General features: G+C 40.3%; 2 protein-coding genes across 6 annotated transcripts; both read right to left on the bottom strand.

Annotated features, from left to right (window-relative positions):
- Nucleotides 1-165: 165 nt before the first annotated feature.
- LOC119993050 lies at nt 166-6,507 on the bottom strand. The gene is made up of 6 exons (XM_038839961.1): nt 6,435-6,507; nt 5,573-5,661; nt 2,569-5,529; nt 640-2,347; nt 373-461; nt 166-318 (listed from the first exon to the last, which is right to left on the bottom strand). The coding sequence occupies exons 1-6, from the start codon at nt 6,505-6,507 to the stop codon at nt 166-168; spliced, it is 5,073 nt and encodes a 1,690-aa protein (XP_038695889.1).
- A 2,786-nt stretch (nt 6,508-9,293) lies between these two features.
- On the bottom strand, nt 9,294-21,858 carry LOC119995495 (pre-mRNA-processing protein 40C-like). 5 transcript variants are annotated; one of them, XM_038842012.1, is made up of 16 exons: nt 21,739-21,857; nt 20,576-20,877; nt 20,326-20,451; nt 19,551-20,175; nt 19,268-19,431; nt 18,660-18,697; nt 17,486-17,564; nt 15,343-15,813; nt 14,405-14,488; nt 14,111-14,251; nt 13,904-14,010; nt 12,918-13,041; nt 11,847-11,990; nt 11,508-11,654; nt 10,706-10,828; nt 9,294-9,798 (listed from the first exon to the last, which is right to left on the bottom strand). In XM_038842012.1, exons 2-16 carry the CDS (start codon nt 20,816-20,818, stop codon nt 9,484-9,486), a joined length of 2,931 nt encoding a protein of 976 aa, XP_038697940.1. In that variant the 5' UTR covers nt 20,819-20,877; nt 21,739-21,857; the 3' UTR covers nt 9,294-9,483. The 5 variants fall into 5 exon arrangements, with proteins under 5 accessions (XP_038697940.1, XP_038697944.1, XP_038697943.1 ...); XM_038842016.1 differs by having other exon boundaries at nt 19,551-20,092; nt 20,576-20,652; nt 21,739-21,853; XM_038842015.1 differs by having other exon boundaries at nt 20,576-20,652; nt 21,739-21,853.
- Between the last annotated feature and the right edge of the window lie 1,632 nt (nt 21,859-23,490).

Genomic DNA, 23,490 nt, shown 5'->3' on the forward strand with positions numbered 1-23,490 from the left:
GAATAACAAACTCAAAATACATGGATTGTTATGAGAACTATTTTTATCTGGATATTATGAAAACATGTCAAATTACACCATAAACTGCTGTGTCCGCAAGGCCACTGTACCCTGACATTGAATTTAGGGCACCTTTGCTTTGACCCTAATATCTTGATGACCTTTTCAATAATCAATGTCCACTGTTATGTGGATGAAACTGGCTTTGATTGATTCAGGGGTGGTTTTGGTTGAGGATGAAGACCTAGACCCAGATGGAGTGGTGCAGCCCCCGTAGGAACTGAATAACTCAAACCAATTGAGTGAAGAAAGAAGACCCTGAATACAAGCTACCAGATCAACAAAGGATCATACAGAGCCATACAAGATAACCTTAAAGGATTTTTGCATACAAACATAATTAATTCTGCTACTACGATCTCTCGTGAGATTTGTTACTGATTCATCAACTGCCACAACGGCTACAAGAGAAACCATTAAATAGATGAGAAGATAAAGACAGCAAAAGGTAAAGTAACGGCTACAAACACTAGTGTCAGAGAACAAAAGAAGGAAAGCCAAAACATAGACAATCCTTCACGCAAAGGACCAAAGGAGGACCAAAAGTCTTTGATGGTCACGTGGTCCTTCCCCTATTACCAGAATCATCCCTTGGTTCAGTGTTGTCCACGTCATGCATGCTAGAGCTTGGTTGGGTGTGTGCTGCATCAACTACCTCGGCCTGCGCAGAACTCGACTCCGTCGAGTATATCTGAAGGTATTGCTGGAGGAGTTCGGGATAAAAGTGGCGAAGATGAGACTCAGTAAGCCATACGCCATCAGAAATCGGACGATTACGAAACAGGACAAGGTATCGCCAATAACCCCCACGCCGAGTGGGGACAAAGTCACGCTGTATAATCACATAAGGTGAGTCATTTAGAGCAGTGGATTGGACAGGAGGAGGCAGAACTGCAGTAGGTAATGTGTGGTGATCGTTGGTTGGAATGGTCGGATTGACAGTGGGGGGTTCATTGGCATCACTAGACTGGGAACTGGGGAAGTCTTCATGACAAGCGGTAAGGTCAACCACATTGAAGATAGGGCTGAAACGAAGGTCAGGAGGTAAATTAATGAGGTAAGCATTTGCGCCAAGTCGTTTGAGAACAGCAAAAGGCCCTGCCCGACGAGAATGAAGCTTGTGAATTGAACCGGAAGGAAAGCGAGCTGGGTTGACACGAATGAACACCAGATCACCCGGCTGGAATTCCACATGGCGACGACGTGCATTTGCCGAAGTACTGTAAGCCTCATTGCTGATGGCTAATCTTCGTTTGACTTCAGCATGAATCTGGTGGATATGAGACGCGAATTCCAAAGCCTCACCGCTGGGTTGTTGAAAAGAAGGCAAAGGCAGCAGGTCAATGGGAGTCCTAGGCTTAATCCCTGCAACAATTTCAAAAGGAGAACTACCCGTAGATCGATTAATAGAATTATTAAAAACAAATTCAGCTTGTGGAAGAATTAAATCCCAGGAGGTAACATGATCGACCACCAAGCATCGAAGGAGATTACCGACACTACGATTAGTGACCTCCGTTTGGCCATCCGTTTGGGGATGGAAAGCACTGGAGTATTGAAGCTTAGTGCCCAACTTCATCCAAAGGGTTTTCCAGAAGTAGGACATGAACTTGACATCTCTATCAGTGGTGATAGACTTGGGCAGGCCGTGAAGACGGACTACCTCAGTAAAGAAGAGGGCGGCAACATGCGAAGCGTCAAACGTTCGCGCACATGGTAAGAAGTGGGCCATCTTGGAGAAACGATCAACCACAACTAATATGGAATCATGATGGCGGATCGTACGAGGCAACCCAAGAATAAAGTCCATGCAAATATCATCCCATGGCCGTTGGGGAATAGGTAGAGGAGTGTAGAGCCCACTGTTTGTCCTGGTTCCCTTTTGTAGTTGACACACACGACATCGTTGGATCAAACGAGTAACATCCCGTCGGAGCTGCGGCCAAAAGAAACGATCAACCACTAGTGCTATGGTCTTGTCACGTCCTAAGTGACCTGCCAACCCTCCGGCATGAAGTTCCGTGATCACAAACTCGCGAAAAGAGCCTTGAGGAAGGCAAAGATGATTGGCCTTGAAAAGATAGCCATCCTGCAAAACAAAAAGAGAGCTAGATGTGTCCTTGGGCACAACATTAGTGAGATCTGCCCAGATTGTAGCAAAGTCGGGATCGGAGGCATAGTGCTCACGAATCGATTCAAAACCAGTAGAGGAAACAGAAAAAGTAGTCAAGAGATGCACACGCCTACTCAAAGCGTCAGCAACCTTATTTTCGATACCCGATTTATGCTTTAACACAAATGTGAATTGTTGAATGAAATCAACCCACCTAGCCTGTTTATGACTTAAATTTTTTTGAGTGGTTATATATTTCAATGAGGCATGATCAGTGAATAATATGAACTCCTTGTGCAATAGATATGGTCTCCAATGTCTAAGTGTTTGGACCAAAGCATAAAATTCAAGTTCATAAGTGGAGTACCGTTTTCGAATGTCCGACAACTTTTCACTGTAAAAAGCCACGGGATGGCCCTCTTGGCTGAGAACCCCCCAATGCCCATAATGGAGGCATCACATGCAACTTCAAAGGGCTTTGTGAAGTCGGCCAAATGAAGAACAGGAGCTGATGTGAGTTTGTTCTTGATAAGGTCAAACGCTCGTGCGGCCGCTGAAGTCCATTTGAAAGATCTTCCTTTAAGGCAGTCTGTAATAGGAGCTGTGATGGCACTAAAATTACGGATGAAACGTCGATAAAATGAGGCTAAGCCATGGAAGCTCCTAGCTTCAGTGAAGGACGTGGGCGTAGGCCAAGATGAGATAGCCGTGGTTTTATCGGGGTCCACCTCAAGTCCTTCCTGAGAAATAACAAAACCAAGAAAGTTAATCCGAGTTTGGAGGAACGAACATTTCTTTTTATGAATAAAAAAAGAATGACATCGCAGAGTCTCAAACACCACACGTAGATGGCAAAAATGTTCTTCCTCATTGTGGCTGTAAATCAACAAATCGTCAAAATAAACCACAAGAAATTTTCCCATAAAAGGTTTGAAAGTTTGTGTCATAATGCGCATGAAAGTGCTAGGTGCATTAGTCAAACCGAAAGGCATAACCAGCCATTCAAACAACCCATCCTTTGTGCGGAAGGCAGTCTTCCATTCATCACCCGGTTTAATTCGAACTTGATGGTAACCGCTGCGTAGATCCATCTTAGAGAAGATAGAAGCACCGGATAATTGGTCTAGTACATCATCCAAGTTGGGTATGGGAAAGCGATATTTGACAGTGATGCGGTTGATCGCTCGGCTGTCGACACAAAGACGCCAAGATCCATCGCGCTTGGGAATAAGTAAAGTTGGCACAGCACAAGGAGATAGGCTTTCACGAATGAAACCCTTTGACAACAGTTGTGATATCTGGCGTTGCATCTCTGAGTGTTCATTTGGGGTGAGTCGATATGCTGGAAGATTAGGCAAGGACGAGCCTGGAATTAAATCAATAACATGTTGCACTTCACGTAAAGGCGGAAGGTTGTTCGGAAGATCCTCAGGCATGAGGTCCTGAAACTCAGTAAGAAGGTTCTGAAGAGTTGCAGATGTCGTGGAATTAGCGAATTCAGAAGAAGGTTGACATGGTTTGGCCAACAGAAGAAATAGAGCAGGAACATCCTGAGGAATCTCTGAGAGATGCGAAATAGTGAGAACATCTGTCTTTGTCGTGGGTACCGGTCGTAGCGGACTCAAGGTGATGAGTCGTCCGTTGAAGATAAACGAATAAGAATTGTGAAAGCCGTCATACAACGCCCTTCTATCAAATAACCACGGCCGCCCAAGGAGGAGTTGGCACACCGACATAGGAATGATATCACACCAGGCCTCATCCACATAAGTTGGACCCAAAGAAAAACGTACACGGCAACGAGAGTCCACCGGTTTGGTGGTAGAGTCCACCCAGCTAACTTGATAAGGATGGGGATGGGGTTCCTTGACAAGACCCAATTTATCCACAACCCCACTTGCAATGGCATTCATGCCACTTCCATTGTCAATCACCGTATCAAGAGCCTTGGTGCCAACTTCAAACCGAGTACGAAAAATAGATGTGCGTAGCCAAGAACCTTTGTCTAAAACAGAAGCTGCCCCCAGGAGAAGGGGCTGAATAACACAACTAGGTAGCTGGGAGGCCTCTAATGTTTCCTCCTCCGTGACAGAGATTTCAGGTTCCACGATGGGAACCTCGGCCAAATTATCTGGGGATGTGGAATCGCCTTCACAGATTAGGCCTAATTTAGTAGATTTGTGGGGACAAACCACAGCAAAGTGACCTTTCCCTCCACAATGAAAACAACTACCAGCACTGGCGTCACTTGTTCGTCGGCGACCTTCAGCTGGAGCGGCGGTGCGCGGGGCTAACTGGCCTGTAAAAGGTGTAGAGCCATTAGTAGAAAAACCAGAATTGACACCATTACCTCGGGCTGGCGGAGGGGATGATGAAGCGGGAAACACCCATGGCCTTTTCTGGCGAGCAAGGTGTGCTTCCATGCGAAGAGCGGCCTGATAGGCAGCATCAACAGATGGTGGTGACAGAGATAAAAGTTCATGTTGGATATCCTCACGCAGGCCAGCAATATAGCGAGCGATTGCCTGTCTTTCTGGCTCGATGATTTGGCTTCGAATGGTGAGCTCTTGCCAATGGGCTGTGTACAGAGTAACGGAAGTGGACCCCTGCTTGAAACCCCAGAGTTCACGTAGCATTGCATCAACATAGTCGGTAGGCATATATTTCTCCTTGAGACGAAATTTCATCTCAGCCCATTCAGAAATCGTTGGCCGTCCCAAACGCAAAGCTTGTTCCTCTATATTCAGCCACCACATACGAGCGCTCCCCTTTAATTTCATGATTGCATAATCGACCTTGCATTCATTAGGCATTTTGTACCAGCGAAAATAATCCTCAACCGAGATAAGCCAGTCGTGAAAGGTAGTAGGGTTAAGGTCGCCCCAGAATTCTTGGACGTCCACACGGATGAGACGCTTAACATCGTCTGCCGGGTCAGTTCGACGCTGCTGGAACGTGGTGTCCAAGTAGTATGAACCAGTCCGGCCGGTATTGCGATGGGAAGAGGGAGTATGCTCCTCCAGAGAGGTGAGGCGGCTGCCTCCTGCAGCAGAGGTATTGCCAGGGCCCGCATGTGAAGTGGAAGGTTTGTCACTCCCACCGACAGACAACAAATCGAGCCGTTGCGAAACCTTTTGGATTGAAGTTTGGAATTGGTCTCCTAAAGCTTGAATTTGCTGGCTAAGCTCCAGCAGAGCCTCGTCGTTGACTTGAGCAGACATGGTGGAAGCCAAATAAGGCCGACCACTCCGAGTGCACATAGAGGATCCGATTCCTCTGATACCACTTGGTGCAGCCCCCGTAGGAACTGAATAACTCAAACCAATTGAGTGAAGAAAGAAGACCCTGAATACAAGCTACCAGATCAACAAAGGATCATACAGAGCCATACAAGATAACCTTAAAGGATTTTTGCATACAAACATAATTAATTCTGCTACTACGATCTCTCGTGAGATTTGTTACTGATTCATCAACTGCCACAACGGCTACAAGAGAAACCATTAAACAGATGAGAAGATAAAGACAGCAAAAGGTAAAGTAACGGCTACAAACACTAGTGTCAGAGAACAAAAGAAGGAAAGCCAAAACATAGACAATCCTTCACGCAAAGGACCAAAGGAGGACCAAAAGTCTTTGATGGTCACGTGGTCCTTCCCCTATTACCAGAATCATCCCTTGGTTCAGTGTTGTCCACGTCATGCATGCTAGAGCTTGGTTGGGTGTGTGCTGCATCATGGAGTTTCAGGAGATTATGAAGATGAGGAAGAAGAAGGAATCAAATTGGTGTCTGAATATTAGGCAATCTTTGCTAATAGTGCACAAATGAGCTTTTTCTATAAGACCAACTGAATCTGCATATGCAAAGAAAGACTCACTCTGTTTGTTGCAAGAGATTGCAAGTTGTGACCTTTTCAATCATACCCAGAAAGACTGCACCACAATGGAGTAGTGACACATTTGAAACTGTGATTGAGATTTTGCCATTGTTGTAACAGAATCTTGAAACAAGCTCAAAACCATTAGGGCCTCCTGCTCCTGGGAAGCTCAAAACTGGGCCAAGCAGTAGCCTCGTTATCAAAGTTCTTCATGCGGACGGCTTCCCGCCCGTCAGGGACTTGGAGACCGAAAGGTAATCGAAAGGAGAACCGGGCAGTCCCTACGTTAAAGAAATCAGTTGGGACCCTCCCAGGAGACGTTTCACTGGCGTCAAGAATTGAAGAGCGTCATGGGTGTTACCGCCGGTTCGTCACCATGATACATTGACGCTTCTTTGTGCCAGTCACGCATCTCCCCACCGCCAACTCCTCAGCAGATATCTCATTGTTCGCCATGGCTGATCTGGGCGACGCCTTTGCGAGGCAGAAGCATATGGTTCCTTCAAAACGACGCCATTTTAAGGATCTTGCGCTCGGCGATGGTTGTAGCGGAACCGGAAGTTTTAGGGCTGAAATGAACAAAATGAGACATATTGTACAGGGAATATAAATTAGGGACAAGAATGAAAATTGGCAACATTAAAACGGCGCGTTGTGTAACTGTTAACCGCTCTCCGACGGTGTGGGCTAATGGCAGTGGCACTCTCAGCGCGAACATGTACTCTTTCCGTCCTTCCCCACTATTCTTCCCTCTCTCTTTCATCTCTCTCCTCCACTACCACATTGTCTCGACGGCACTCACACTCTCTCTTTAATCTCTCTTCCCCACTACCACATTTCGCTTCTGATTCCGCTGGAACTCACACTCTCTCTCACTTCCAATATGATGTCAAGCAGCAATAGAGACAAAGAAGACCCTCTCTCCTTCGCCGTTTCCGCCGCCACCAATAACCCCTCTTCCGCCTCCTCTAGACAGTTTTCTTACAGACCCACCTACCCACATCAGCGGCGCCCTGCAAGCTTCCAGAACGATGAGAATCGAGACCGCAGAGTTTGATTGGTTGCCGAGGCTTCTCTCTGCTGCTGTATTGGCTCGTAAAGGTGATATGAAGAAAGAGGTGCGTCGCTGTTGTGTGGTTTTTAAGCTTTTGAAGGTTTGATTTTGTGGTGCTTTCTAGGTTTCATTTTAAGATGCATTTTGGCTTTGGTTGAATTAGGGCCTCGCTGTGATGACTTGAATTGAATGGCAGCTTTTGATGGCATCAGACTACGACATCATGACCGATAAGCCACCGCCTCCGAAGCCAACGACTTCGCTCGATTGGGAGGCATTGATCGACGATTTCCAGCACGGCGGTGGCAAAGGCGATGGACGTCACACCATTCCATCCCCTCCCTACATTATCCTTATTAGATGAGTTGAAGTCAAAAGAAATCTCGTGCATAAATGTTGGTACAATAACTTCACTAAACCATTGCATTGAGGCATGCAATTCAACAATAATGCCGTAAGAAGGGTTTTTCAACTCCACTCAACACTGCTGGAAACCTTCAACTATTCATGGAATGATCACTTATGATATTACTCTGCAAGTGAACGAGCTCCTTGTTGAACTCTTGTATTTATGTGGCTGGTATCTTGTGGAGAACTTTCCAATTCGGAGGTGAATTCATTAACTAGTTTATGACATTACCTGTTGACATACTTCTAAGGCTCAGTTGTGAAAAAACTTTCGTCAAAATCTTTTGTAACTCAAAAATATCTAATGTATGTTAATAAGGGCACGAATGGTTGCTTCCTATGTACATCAGTATGATTCTAGAAAATATCAATTCAGTTGCATCAAAAAATTCATCTTTCTCCCATCTCACAAGCATCTTTAAACCAGGCCTATGAACCATGTAATCATCTTCCTTCATCCCTCCAATGTATGTTTTCTTTCTCCGTCATGAGACCAGTCTGTTCCTTTCTTTCCATGCAATCCATGTGCTCTAATCTCATGAAGAGACTATTCCTTGCCATCTTATCGTATAGACTTTTCATCATGAGTTAAGCACTTGTTTCTACTTTTTCCTCTTGTCTGACAATTCCCTAGATTTTAACTCTTTCCTGGGGTGATTTAAAACTGGTACAAAAGTGCTTAAATACAAGACTTCAGTGCTGAAAATGACTTTATGTGTGAGGTAACCCCTTAATCTCTGATAAAGTTTATGTGGTGTTCAGGGGATGCTGGTGGATCTGACATTAGAGTTTCAGAGACTTGTACCTGTGGTAGTTGCCTTCATTTATCATTTGTTATGCTGCCAAAAGCAGTTCTGGTTGGGAGAGCGCCTACTTCAGATAATTGATGAGCGTATGCTCCCAAAAGTTAAAATAGACTATAAATTAGTTTCTTACTTTTCCCAATATTTGATAGAATTGCCGAAAATGATACAATACCTCCTCATGGATTGTTAGAGCTGCTTAAGAAGTTTATGGCTTTTCTTGTTGAGAAACATGGTCCAGAAACCGGTCTTAAATCTTGGTCTCAAGGAATTAGGGTTCTTGGCATCTGCAGAACCATGCTGATGCACCACCGTAAATCTAGGTTGTTTGTTGGTTTATCTCGCCACCTGGCGTTCACCTGCTTATACTTCCCTTACTTAGAGGTCCGTCATAATGTCAACTCCAGAGAGTATAAGAGATGCTGAACCCCAACTTAGTCTAAGGGAATTTGATGACACCGCTATTTTTCAGACAATATTAGAAACTAAAAGAATTGATCAGCCTCAGGAACTGTTACGTGTAATGGATTCCAAAAACAGTGAGATCTTAGCAACCAGGGCTTAAGGTTAGAATACCTTGCAGATTGAGATTTGAAAATCTCTGTTAAGCAAATGAATGTTGAAATGTTGCTTCCGGACTTTCAAGTTCTTTATATTAAATCTTGCATCTATTAGTTTGCTTATGTATATATATCACTGTATGTACCAAAAGTTTCTTTTGCAGTTTATTAGACTGTTGGACATCTTCTTTATCTCACTAGGGTTTGTTCTGTCCTCTTTTGTAATGTTCAATGTAGGATTTACCCGCCAACTGATACCTAAAATATTAAAAAGTTGTTTGGCCACTAAAAATTTGATTTGAAGAGATTTTAAATTTATACAATAAAGATCAGTTAGATAAAATCTAGCCATGCATCAGTTCTAGATCGCTGATACATGATCAAGAAGTCCAGCGAGAATTTTTACTGAAAATGTAATGATCGATGGAAACCATTGATTTGCTCTAAAAGATGACAATGCCAATGGTGGCATCTGATGATGCATGATAAAATACAACATTCAGAAATATGTAAATCAGCGCCAAGCTACTTGATATTAAAAAGCAATGACAAGCAAAATTCTGTAAATGCTACACGAACCTAGAACAAAATCTCTGGGGCAATCGAGCTATCTTCGCTGATTCGTTCTCCTCGACCCTGAGGGGAACCTCCCAGAGTCGACAGAACTTCTCACTTTCGCATTTGAATGCTTCTCTTCTTTTTGATCAACCGCTGACTCTTGCTTACGCAACAGCACCTCAGAGTGCCGACGCCACAAAGCTTCCCGCTCTTTCCTTGGCATCTTGGTATACCTGGGATCAGGTTTAAGGAGGCGTTTAGCAGTCGACCATGAATTAAGAACCGTTTTTCCATCTCCAGTCTCCTGGGCAGCTGCTTCTGAAATGACTTCGGCTAGTAGAGCTCTGAACTCGTGTACACATCGCTGGAAAAATGCCAAGAGAAGATTCAAGTCAAAAAGTGACACATCCATTTGCAGTATTATGGTATTATAATATGTAAATTGCTTCAAGTGGAGAGAATTGATTCCACCAAGACATTGTTATATTCAAATGGGTTTAGCACAGAGCAAATTCCTTCTGTCAACAGGACATTTTTCAGAATTAGAGTCATAGATCTTTAACTTTTGGGCATTGCCTTTAATAATTACATAAACTCTCTTTAAGATAAATATGAACCGATTAACATAGTTCATACTCATAACAAACAAAAAAAAAGAGTTCAGAAGTTACAGACAGCAGCACAAGTGACCTTCAACTGATTGTGCAGTGTGTGATCTTAGAGATTACTGGCCATAATTCTGTTGTTTACCCTCGATAATAATTGGGTCACAAATCTTTAACTCCATACCCTGCTCTATTTGTTTTGACTCCCGTTATACTGATACGGTATAATGAAATTGTCTGCATACACAAAAATAATTTTTTTTTAAAAAAAACTGCAGCATAAAGTTAAATCTAAATCTGCTAGTATCCCAAACTCACTAATGAAATATGTAAAATTCTAGTCCAAAAATTAAGTACCCAGAAAATTTAACTATTTAAATGAATTTAACCAACAAATCCGAAAAATTCATCCGTTACCCTTGTGAGTAGTATGACTAGTATCCATGAAGGTGATAAGACGTCCATTTTATGCCTATAAATTGTTTCTAGAGCATATAGGTTAGCATCCTAAGCTTCTAATTCCTGCGCCGAACACAATAAGAAACTAAAGATGTACTTCCCCAACAAGATTTGAGCATGATATCCAACCACATTTGCAGTGTACAAGCAGCATAAGCTACATAATCAGTAGCTGAGTGGCATACAACATGAGAAAGTCAGAGTTACCTCAAGCAGTATCTTTACATGTTCCCTGAAAATCTTCTCCATATCAGATGGATCTAATTCAGGGTTGGTTGCACGTCCTTGAGGATCCTTCTCAAGTTTAGGCTTTGATTCGGTCCAAGAGGCCTACCAAATATCAAAATGTATACATATATTAATTTAGTGAACAAACACATCAGTTGCTTTATGTAGAACCAAAGCTGAATTCCCATTAAAAGAGTGTGAAACAAAAAAAAAATTAAGGCCACAGACATAAACTGAACTAACTTCCAATAAGGCCACGATGCTTATAACATGTTTCCAAGCACGAGAGCACACTGTGCATATTATTTACTATGATATTAGAGTAAGCGTAAGAATGGTAACTGTGTTGCTACATCTGTAAACGTACCATCGTTTAGCAATTAGGATATAGAAGGCAGGGGATACACAGTGCCGAAATTTTCTAAGTTTAGTATTTCTGAATTGTGCCACAGTGAGGTTAAATTTAAGGATCTGCTCCTGAGGAGAGAAAAGCTTCTCCCATGATAATAAAAAATAACTTTCCATATCTTTCTTGTCTCCGTAGCAGGCGTTTAATGATCTTAATATTTAGCCAGAACCACCAGATAAACAAGTATTTGTGCCATCTCAAACCACACAAACTTTGGTCCCACATTCTTTTTTGGCCAAGCAAATTACGTCACACATATGAATATCAACTTCCAGATGAAACTAATTCATGTGAATTAACACATAGGGAAAAATGACACTTCTCCCAGTCTAATAATACCCATAATGGTATTGCTAGCAATCAAAATAGTACCTGAGGGTCTTTAATTGTTTCCACGAGCAAAGCTTGAAAAGTCGAAACTGCCTCTTTCCTACGGACTTTCAGTCGCACCCTTTCCATTTCTTGTTCTTCTCTTTCTTTCCGCTTCCGCAACTCACGCTCCCTTTCTTTCAGTTTCTCCTAGAAATCAGTCAAGACACAAGCAAATAATCAGTACCATAAGACTTCATAATTTATATAGATATTTTTCTAGTCACATAATCCACCACATTTACAGTGGTTACACGTCGTGACAACAACTGTAACCACTGCCCAAGCAAAAGAAAGCAGCAAGAGCCATGATAATGACATGATTAATTATTAAAAATTTACCTGTTCCTCCCTTTTCACTTTTGCCTTCCGTTCTGCTTCCTCTTCCACTGCTTTCAGTTCGGAAATATACTCGTTAAATAAAACCTCCCTATCCTCATGTTTAACAGATTTGTATCTTGGATCATTCCTCAGGCCATCTTTCACCTACAAATGCACAAACCATGAACCCCCATGGGTGATCTAATACATAATCGTATGTAAGAAAGGTCAAAAAAAAATGAAAGCATCACAAACTTCTGGTGCATAACCTTCAAATATAAACTTTTAACCACACAGTGCATCTAGCTGCAGTAAAAAGTGACACCTCATTATCACATTACCAAGTACTTCTAAGATATCATCACAATCTTCAGCAGCATTGTACTACCAAAAAGAAATGGAAAACTTTGCCTATAGCAGTATAACAAGTCAGCTAAAGTTCTCATGTTGACACATTCTCTCACCAAAGAGCTCCTGTGCAACTTAAAATGGCTAATAAACACTTCTATCTTTATTCCCTTTTCTTCATTTTTCGTAAGACACCCCACCAGTAATTCCTGTTTTTTTTTTTTTTTTGCCCACAGAATTGCACTTACGATATTTCGGAGGTTCACTAACATAGAAGATGCTCCTGCTTCGATCGAAAAGATTCGTTCATTAAGTAAGTCGCAACACATTCATTTGTTGATGGGTGAGAGGCAATGCAGGAGCATGTGCCAGTGAGGGAATAATGGAGCAAGCAATAGGAAATGGCGCGGGCACCGCCACTAAGACTGAATGCGGGCAAAAGCGATGACTTTCTTGATTCATTTCTTTTTGATATACGACATGAGGTCTTCCCTGTTAGTCACTGGTTCAACTCTTAAATTACTCCTTTCAGTGATGGCTATTCGCTATTCCTGATTAAGGAATGGAGTAAGGGGCGACCTTCTCTAAGCCCTACTATTCTAAACCAGCTATCTGTAACCACACTGCGGTCTTAGCGACTAAAACCCATGCCATGGATGAGAGCCTTGGGCGTTATTGAATAGGAGTGCTAGAAGGGAATCACAGTTATATCTCCTTTACAGTGATTTGTCTAATAGCACTTACCCTGGACCATCGAGAATGAACAGTTATATCTCCTTTCTCACGAAGCATTAACATGAAGCCCGAGGCAGCAGCTGCACGAATTGATTTAGCCTTTTCTTCAGCAGCCCTCTTCAATGGAAGGACTCTACAATGGAAGCAGCCAAGACCAAGTACAATCAGTTCTTGTCCATCAAACAGTACATATAAATGCGAACAAAGATCTTTCCACTAGTTCTCTGCCATGCTGCACTGATGAGCTGATTGAAAAAGTTTTCATACCCAAGGCATGATTAATTTCATCTTGTCCCAAAGAAAATATAGGATGAACAATCTTTATTATAGAGCTATAATATTATGGGGAAAATGCCTTGAGGAATGGAAGAATATTTATGTGGAAGGTAAAGGGGACAACTGACCTGGGAGTGCAAAATCTACAACAGTGTACAGACAAGATAGCAGCCAGTGGATTCAATATAAAATGGATTCTCATGCATGGATATGATTACAACTCGACTCAGGTTTTACAAACGCATCAACTCCCATCTCTTCAGAGAAACAATATGAGCTGATAAAAATCAACTGCGATCATGTAGCAAAACTTTCTCAATGATCTATTATAAAAATTAAGGATAAGAAAACAAAAGGTTTTTATGGTAGGAAATCACAAGGGATGGGAGGAGGAAGAGGAAGGAACCTATTAAACAGATGTTCTCCAAGTAAAGAAGCAGTGGAGAATGTTAACAGCTAAATGGAAAAAGAACTGATAAGTTAGTAGAAGTCATATGTCTACGTGCTCTTCACAAAAGCCCTAGCAGCCACACCACCTGCTAGGTTTGTGAACCAAGTGCCCATGGTCTAACCAGAGAATTCAATGAGCTGACTGAACTAATCACCACCTACAGTGATTATGGGTCAAAATGCATTATGTGAAGGCTGACTTACCGCAAAAAGATCACATGTGCATGCTGATTATATTCTCAAGCTATATTCCCCTCTTGTAGGCATACCTTTCATTCAACAGATGCTCTCGATCTTTGCGGTCCAGGGCTTCAAACCGTCGATCACTTCCCCATTTCCTTCTGAATGTTTGATAATCCGTGTTCTGATCAATCTCCTGGAAATAAAAGTCTGATCAGAAGACAATCCGAAGACCACATGGTTTCAAAGCTAAAAGAATGACATAAATGGCACTCCATATTGAGACAATCTAAGACCTCTGATGCTTCTTCCAATAACTGCTTGAAACCTTCAATTACAGCCTTCTGAGCAGCTCGCTTCTCCTTTCTTTCCTCTTCTGCACGTGTCTTCACATAGTGCTCAAATATAGACCTCCTAGCAGCTTGACTTGGAATAGCCTGACACATGACAAATACCAGCCTAGGAATTGAGTGAAAAATAGTTCTCCTTAATACAAGAAAACTAGAATGCAAAACAAAAAAGGGGGAACCCACAAATTCAGGCCCCATAATTTCATACAAAAATCCAGAACCTTTTAGACTTTGACAAACCTTAAAACGTTGATCAAAGACAATCTTTGGCAGTTCCTTCTCCCATTTTGAGAATGGTGCTACTCCTCGTTCTTTTAGCATCTCCTGTATACATTACATTAGCATGAAAACAAAAAACAAAATCCAGAGCATTATGCTGTGTTTGGAAATGCTTTTGCTTTTATGTTTCCAAAGACTGATTTTAAGTTTAGATTTTGAAAACAAATTTAAGAAATAAAACTGAAAACAAAATTCATTTGGCAGAGGATTCTGCAGAGAGAGAGGAAAGAGGAAAGAGAGAAGAATTTTAGAAAACATCAAATACTAGTTTTGGTTTTTTGGCTTTTGGTTTTCAATTTTACAAAACAATTTCTAAAAATCAACACCCAAATGAATTTTCACATCCACTTTAATTTTCAAAAACTAAAAATTGTTTTCAAAAGTCTAACCAAACACACTCTTAGTATCCTCACCCAGCACCCCTAAAGATGCACATTGCCAGCAAAATTCAATGTTCAAGCTGAACCATTCAAAAACAAGCACTGCATATATATGCAAATAGACAATTTATACTAAGCCTCATTATAATATTATTCAAGTCTCTTTTTTTTCCTACTCAAACAAAAAAATCTCAAGTCCCTGAGACTTGAGGAGATACCAAGATAATTTCCTTTCCCTCTGCTTCTTTTCCTTTTTATACACATAGATCATGCATCATCACGCCCCTCAGTATTCATAAATTAATGAAAAGGATAGACCATGCATTCTTAACATGCAGTTTGGAGTAAAAAATTAGATAGAAACGAGACAAACAACCGATGTTGAATAATTTCCAAATTTTGAATAACAAGAATTTCAGATTCATCTTTTTTTAATGGATAGATTCATCTTTTCTGAGACTAAAGCAAACAAGTACATCCAAGTTTATCAATTCCTATTGAGCCAACAGAAACAAATACCTTGAATTGGATAATGCACTCCTCCTTTGTAGGTCCACTGTCTGTATCCTCTGACTCTGAAGAGGAGTTAGACAAATTACCATCCTCGTTAGCTTCTTTGAGCTTATCTTTGCTATTCTCATTTTGCAAGCCCATAGCTGCACCCTCAACTCCCTTTGAGCCATTTAATTCTGATGCTGCAGTTGGAGCTAGAACAGATGGAGCAGCTGAAGTAATAGGAGCTCCATAATCCTGCAACTTCTTTTTTACCAAGTCCAGTGCGGAGGAGGATCCCAGTGCTCCTGGGTTCCTGAGAGCTATGGGATCGCGAACACCAGTGCTAACAGCAGGAGCACTCAAACTGAGCGGAGCAGATACCTTATCAGTCGATTCACTAGTATTTGACACTGGCACTGGATGCTCACCAGATACTTCAACATCATGCTTCTTTCTCAATTCTGCCACCTCAGCTGGAATCTGCCAGCTGCTTAACTGAGCAAGAGCAAAAAAAAAAATAAAAAATCAAGAAACATCCAATTCGTCTTTATAGTTATAGTTGTGGTAACTTCAGAAGTTTATTTAAGTTTTAGTACTCATATCTGTTTAAATGCAAGAGGTCAAAATAGTAAAAGTAATGACCATGTGAATAAACAAGATTATTCTATTGATAAAATGCTAACAGGAACACAGCTGCAAACCCATGCACAAAAACCACTTTTCCAGACAAAAAGTCTATTAAGTCAATAACATCTCTAGCTTATCTCCGAATAAGTGATTATCAAACCAAGAAAAACAGATTATCAAGCCAACTTTTTCTAGCAATCAACATAGGTAACTAGTTCTTCCACTCAAATTTCCTTACTTTCCTTCTCCATGGCAGACCAAAAAATTATGAGGGATGAAAGCAATAACCATTTTCCAATCTACATAAAAGTAGATTTCATGAGGAAGCTTAGAAGTGCCCGATGAGAGATGAGAGGTGTGATGTTGAATATAGATTGCCTGAGAAATTCTAAAGATGAGGAGCAGGTGATATTCACAAGTTTTTTTACTTGAATAATAATGGACGTGGATGTGCTTAAAGAAAAAGGAAAATGTCGAACAATGCCAAAGAAAGGGCTTTTTACGCTAGATCAATAATACCCCATAATTCTTGAAAAGATTACAAAACCAGGAGAAATTTTCAACAGAATATCATTGAAAGACAAAAGTAGGTAGACAAAGTTGATCAAGAAGTGCCTTTTGTGTTAACCCCTACTGAAGTCGAACTCTGCCATGGAAAAAAAACATGGTAGAAAAGTTTCAACATATACAGTCTTCAAAGAGGGAAAAAGAATTGAGCGAACAGATTATATTTTTATCTTTATATATATAGTCACATATGCACATACACACACATACATATCACTTTGAAAAGCCACCTCCTGTGTGAGGGGAAGACTTAACCTTGCGAGTCCTAACACGTGCAACATTTCATTTAATATTTTAGGTGGGAGGTGAGTTTCAAACCCAAGGACTAGCACTTGCCAAAGGCTGCAATGCCAAATTGAAACAATATTTATCCCAAGTGCTTGAGCTGGAAGGCGAATCTTTTTTCCGCATTGTAGTTGGATCAGACGATTGCAGGAGATGGGGTGAATATAATGGGAGTTCCATGTGTTATAGTAATGGTCAACTGAAGTTGAATTGTGGACTTTGAAAGGTATATACAGATACCCTTCCACTGCTCTTTGGCCAGAGTGGAGGGGAAAGAATGGGGGATTGTTTGACAGGAAGGAGTTTCTGATATAGCTTCCTTGGTTCTACTTAGGCGCAACTAGTATACTTGGAGGATTTTCTCGATCATTTAGATTTTTCAAGCACTAAATTACTTTTGCACTGGCTTGGAACTCTTTTTGTTTCTTTTGGGAAAAAAAAAATCTCACTGATTAGGAAATGTAAGAAGTAAGATTTTGAGTTTAAAACAACAAAAAAACTCATAATGCATTTATATATGCTAGACAGTAAAAGCATATACAGCAAGTCAGCATAAACCATGTAACCTATATAGTATCGACACATTGGGATGGCTTTTGCAAGTTGCAACAAAAACAGTTTTTGAAGTTCCATGCCAAGTTATATAGAATGGACTACCAGATCAAATTCAAGTTTTTCAATACAATACCTTAGTTTTGCTGTTATAATAATATTTCTTTCCATCATTTGTTGAAACCAGTGCCCAATCAGTACCAGCCAAGTACTCCCTGCACATCAGAACCCATGACATAATTCAGTAAGCAAACATTGGACTTATTACTTCAAGATAGAAATGAACTTCTGCATCACGTCTTAACAGCCAAGTAATGGTGGATATTATGACGACAACAGGAATGATGATAACAACAATAACAAAAACAATAATAACAGAGAGAGAGAGAGAGAGGGAACACAGAGATTGGTTTTCATTTCCTCAATCATGGAAGAAAAGAAACAAGCTTAATACTATTCCTTTAGTCATTTCTTGGAGGGTTTGGATAGAAAGAAACAAGATAGCCTTAACCAGAATCAAGTGTGAGAGTCATCCTTGATAGTTGGCTTAAGAACTCTTTTGGCTCCCAGAAAAATAGTAAATTCCAATAAGGGGGGAAAAAGCAAAAAAATAAAACAAACAAACACACACAAAAATAAAACCTTCAACAGCACATGAAGATATGTAAATAAACTCAAAAAAAGAACAAATTGACTGCATGACTGATTCTTGTCTAGTTGTGATTCTCTTGGATTCCATGCCTTCTCGCTAGGCCCCTCTTAAGGTAGGGAATTCCCTTAGGTACAATAGGTAGCAGCGTCTAATCAGTCCCATGATCATCTGTATTTCACAAGCAACAGATGAAAGGAAATTGTGGCTTAAGAACTCTTTCAGCTCCCAGAAAAATAGTAAATTTGGTATTTTCCTGGGAAAAAACGAAAAGAGGAAAAAAAAACACACAAGCATATAGAACCTTCAACAGCACATGAAGATATGAAAATAAACTCAAAGAAGAACAAATTGACTGCATGACTAACAAACAGATAAAAGGTAGGGGCTTTATATATATATATATATATATATATATATATATATAGAGAGAGAGAGAGAGAGAGAGAGAGAGAGAGAGAGAAAGGAATTCTCACATGCACACCAACTTTATGCACTCGAAATCCAATGGCTGTAATAAATCGCAACAAAAGTGGGGGCCACACATTTGCAGTGGGACCCGCCGCATCTATGATTGAAAAACAAGTGCGTAAAGTTGGTGCGCATGTGAGAATTCTCATATATATAACACAAGGGGAAAAAAAAAAAACAAAAAACTTACATTGAAACTGGAGTTGGCTGCACAGATACCTTGTCAGACTGCACAAGAAATAAAAGCAAAACATAAGCTTTAAACACAAGTGTTGGCGCCAAAGAAGGATAACATAAACTCAGACACCATTTGCATGCCAACACCATCACTACATAGAACAAAGTCTACAATTTTTTCTCCCCACCATTTATAAGAGGCGAAGAGACCTACATGTACACGAAATGAATAATCATATCTTCATATCTGTTGGATATCTTCAAAATGGTGATTTGACTTGGGAAAAGAAATCGTTACATCAACTAATAAAACAATGAGCTCTTGGCCTAGTGGTAGCCACTCCCTAGGTTCGCAAACAGGTTGAAGGTTCAAATCCTCTCTCACGCTATAAACAACTAAAACATCTGTTATCCCAAAAAAAAAATATATAAAATAATTGAGGTTTAATTATGATTAAAAAAGCACCATCAATAGAGTCTGCATCAAAAAGGCTCTATATGGCTGAAAGAATACAAGCATAGGTAACGGAATCTCTTATAGTGAAATTGCAAACTCAATGACAAGCAACACAATCTGACAGTAAAAAAAACATAACGGAATAACATGTTAACAATGCATACCTCCCCCTTAAAGCCAGGAGGCTTCTCATAAGTTGATTGTCCTGTTACAGCATTATAGTAGTAAAAAACTCCAGTGTCAGCTTTGTGGGCAGTCCAGGCCTCTGCTTGTTCATTTACAACAACTCTGTCCGTAATGCCAGCATCATGGACAAATTTCCTGTTATCTGGGACAAAAAAGTAATATTTTGTGAAGAACAAATCAAATCCACAAAATATTAGCGATGAACAAGCAGCCCTTACATTGTTAGTTGATCAGTAATCTAGCATGAAACCCTGAGCGTACCAATTCCTGGAGGTAATTCTGTCTGCAGCTGCATTCCTGATGGGCTTGCGAATTGATTTCCAGAAGCAGCAGCAGTAGTTGAACCTGCAATCGCCAAAGAAGTGACACCAGGCGGCTGAGAATCAGATGGTGGAACCCAAGGAAGAGGTATGACATGCACCGGTGAAGGGAACGATCCAGGATAAACAGCAGGATGCGAAAGAAACGGTGGCCTAGGAACGCCACCCATCTGAGGAGGATATGACCAGTGTGCCTGAGGGGAAACACCCATAGCAGGTAAAGATGGATAGGCAGGATATATAGGCTGCGGCACAACTGGATTAGAAGAGTTAGGAACATTTGGCATATTGGGCCTCAAGACAGATGAGGAGGAAACCGAAATTGCAGATGGAACCGTGACTGTTGTAGAAAAGGCTAATCCAGCGGGGGCAAGTATCCCAGGAGTTCCAGAAGGTCTAGGAGGAACAGGAAAAGATAGGGTAGTTGGTGTCCATAAGGTTGCAGAGCCCAAGTTAGGAGTCGTCGATACAGCCACTGTAGAGCTGGAAGAAGCATTAACAGTTAATGGTAAGATGGTTGATGTTGATGAGACAGTGCTAGCATGTGCAATAACTGTTGATGCATCCTGTGATCAACATAGAGATTCAAAAGATAAGTTAACAAAAAAGATGCATCTTTTGATGTCCAATGCCTTCATATGTTCCTAATTCTTAAGAAGAAAACTTTAATAAATGAAAGTATGAAACATAAATCCCACTCAAGAATTGACCGTTACCATCATAGATTGGAACTGTGGGTTACTGGTGAAACCTACACTGGCTTGTGGGAAATTGAATGAGAAAGACGGCCCAGTAGAAGAAGTCGAGGTAGAAGATTGAGGATAAATGATTATGGGTGACACCTGCAGATTTGAGTTAACAACCAATATTAAAGAAGACAGATACCAGCAAAGATTAGATATAAGTACCACATGATCCATCAAGTATCAACATTTAAAAATATAAACGATATAAAGCGGTACTGACAGAAGAAGATGATGGCTGCTGAGACCCTCCACTGGCACTGTTGCCTCTTGGAGTCACGCTGTAAGAGAAAGAAGGTCCTGGAACCACATGACCAGATGGATTAGGAAATTTCACTTGCACAGATTCTTGCATAGAATCATTAGTGGTACCACTTGAACCATTCGATATGAGTGCATTTCCACTAGGAATAGCAGTTGGCATTGAAGAACCATTAGAGGGTCCTCCTCGCGGTGGACCAGACATGGAGACTCAAGAAGACTGCAATTTCTGTGGTAACCAGGCAGGGGATGCCACTATTCAATCTACATGTGATAGTGGGATATACTCATATAAGAATCTAAATTACACAAATTAGAAAGAATAGACTTGGTATAAGAAAATAAATTTATAGCTCCCTAATCCCTAGTTCTATTCACTATCTTTATAAGACAAGCCAAAATCCAAGCGAATACTAACAAACTCCAGGCCAGGGAATCAAATTTAGTTATCAGAAGTTAAAGCTGTAACACATATTCAAAGAAGACAAAATCCAAATAACCTCATATTTAAAATTAACAAAATAACTATTAAAACAAAAATATTTGATAGAGTCCTGGTTTCATGCTGGTCCCATGAAGTCCACACACTCCACTTCTAGTTGAACATCAATCCAAGTTGTACAGAGCCCCTAGCCCACATTATTCAATTACACCAAAAACCCACTTACAAAATCAGTCCAGTCTCCCTCTCACATCACCACAATTTGTCCCCATCCCCAAAAATCCTCTCGTGCCAACAACTAAGCCTGCGATTTAAAAGACAAACCTTTTAAAGAGGTATACACCCTACATTAGTTGGTTTTGATTGTTGTTTTATATCACTATACGAAGAAATAATTTCACGAGATTGAAATTTTTTTCGCTTTTACAGCCCAACAAACCAGAACTACAGAGTTCAATTTTAGGCAACTGCTTACTAATTTAAACGAAAAATACAAAAACATAATTGCATTCGTAACAGAGTATACATGAATAACAAACAAAATAACGAGTCCACGCGAATCAGTAGAAACGGAGACGGATTAAAACCCTAGGTCTCCGCGGACTAAGCATTATCCCTTCGCCAGGAAAACTAACTTTTTTTCCAAGAAAACAAACAGGAGGATTAGAGAATGGCTGGTGCACCTGACTGTGAAGAGAAATAGAGTTACAATACTTCGTCAGTCATCGTGAATTCGTGAGAGAGAATGATTAGCGCGTCTGTGGTTTTTGAGAATTTGGAAGTCGAAGTGTTGAACAAAAACTTAAGAAGAGAACGAGGACTGGGGACGTAAGAGGCAGGCGTGGTCGATCTAAACCCGAACCCGAACCCGTCATTAAGCCCAATCAAATCATTCTACCTCTACGCACGCACAATAGATTGGCCCATGAGTACTCTCTTGGGCTACAAAATCTCCAAAACAAGCCCAAATGATGAGGAAGCCCACATCTGTACTTTTGTTGGGTCTCTTGCATTTGATGATTGTGGAGTTTTTGTTTTTTTTTTAGTATACCATACAAGTTTATCTTTGAATATCCCATATAGGTTTAAACTCGGGTTGACATGTCCACACACACGGAAATTGTTCATATGACGATTGGATAAATTGGGTCAAAACCCAGCGCGTGGTAACAAATGTATTGTTGCGGAGTTATTTATCACATGATATTGAATGAGTCATGTAGCTAATCTACGACCTCTTTTCTATAAAAAAAAAATACTCATTATATTACGTCAATTTTAAACTTTGACAAGTGTATTTTTAAAAAAATTACTTCATTTTGTAAATTGTGAAACTTCCACACTCAATTTCATAATAGCTTTACAAGGATATAGAACACTAATTGGTTTCCACAAACTTACAAATCACTTTGTTTCAAATGCAAAATAGGTCGATTTGGGTGTATGTTGTGTTTTAGGAATATAATATTTTGTTTTGATAATGTTAAAAATTTCACCCTCTAAAATCAACCATATTGTTCGTTTTTTGATTCTGATTCCCGTGAATTCTTCATATTACTCTCACGATTTATTTCTCTAAAGCCCAACAACTAAGTTAAGCTCATCTCATTGAGCCTAGAAAAATACCGGGTTGATTGTTTGAAGGTGAGTTTTGTGTCATATATATTACATACAATTTGGACAGAAGATCTGTGTCTCACCGATATGGTATATATTATATGTCTTACTTGGATAAGCAGGAATATAATATGTAAAACAGTAATATCCACTAAACAATATTATTATTATTATTATGAAGTCTCACAAATTGATAATTTGTTTTGGTCTGTTGTTGTTGGTGTAATTAAGAACAATATCCAAACCAATGGCACCAGCAGTAATGATCAATCCAGGTCTTCTCGCACCGATACTCGATATCGGTAGCGCCATGGGTAACTTGCAGGCACTTCTGATGGCAAAGTTCAGCATCACAGCTCTTCATATTATTGATTGTTGCTATGCATTCTTTTGCATCTGACTGAGGCACCATTGTCATCAATGTAGCTGCACAGCACAACAACAACAACAACAACAAAAAAAACCCATTTTTAGAAAATAAAAAAAAAACAATTAATATATCAATCTAAAATTTAATTTCAAAATTACACAGACCTGAGAAGATGAGGAGGAGAAGAACAGTGACAAGGTTGGTAGAAGACATGGCCATGTGTTTGGTGGTATACACTATCTGTCTATGTTAAAAACTATTTGTTGGTGGTGTTTGTTGTTTGGCTGGTTCTCCTTTTTATAGGTGGAGTGGGTTGTGAACATATTTGATTAAAATGTCAATTATATAAATTTCAATATCTAGTAAAATATTTGTATGGATTTTTTTCCCTTTTTAGTTTTTAGGGTTACAAGGGTCTCTCTAATTAAATAGCTAGAGATTTCACTAA

The sequence above is a fragment of the Tripterygium wilfordii genome, chromosome 3 (genome assembly GCF_013401445.1).
Source record: "Tripterygium wilfordii isolate XIE 37 chromosome 3, ASM1340144v1, whole genome shotgun sequence".
In the NCBI taxonomy this organism is placed as follows: Eukaryota; Viridiplantae; Streptophyta; class Magnoliopsida; order Celastrales; family Celastraceae; genus Tripterygium; species Tripterygium wilfordii.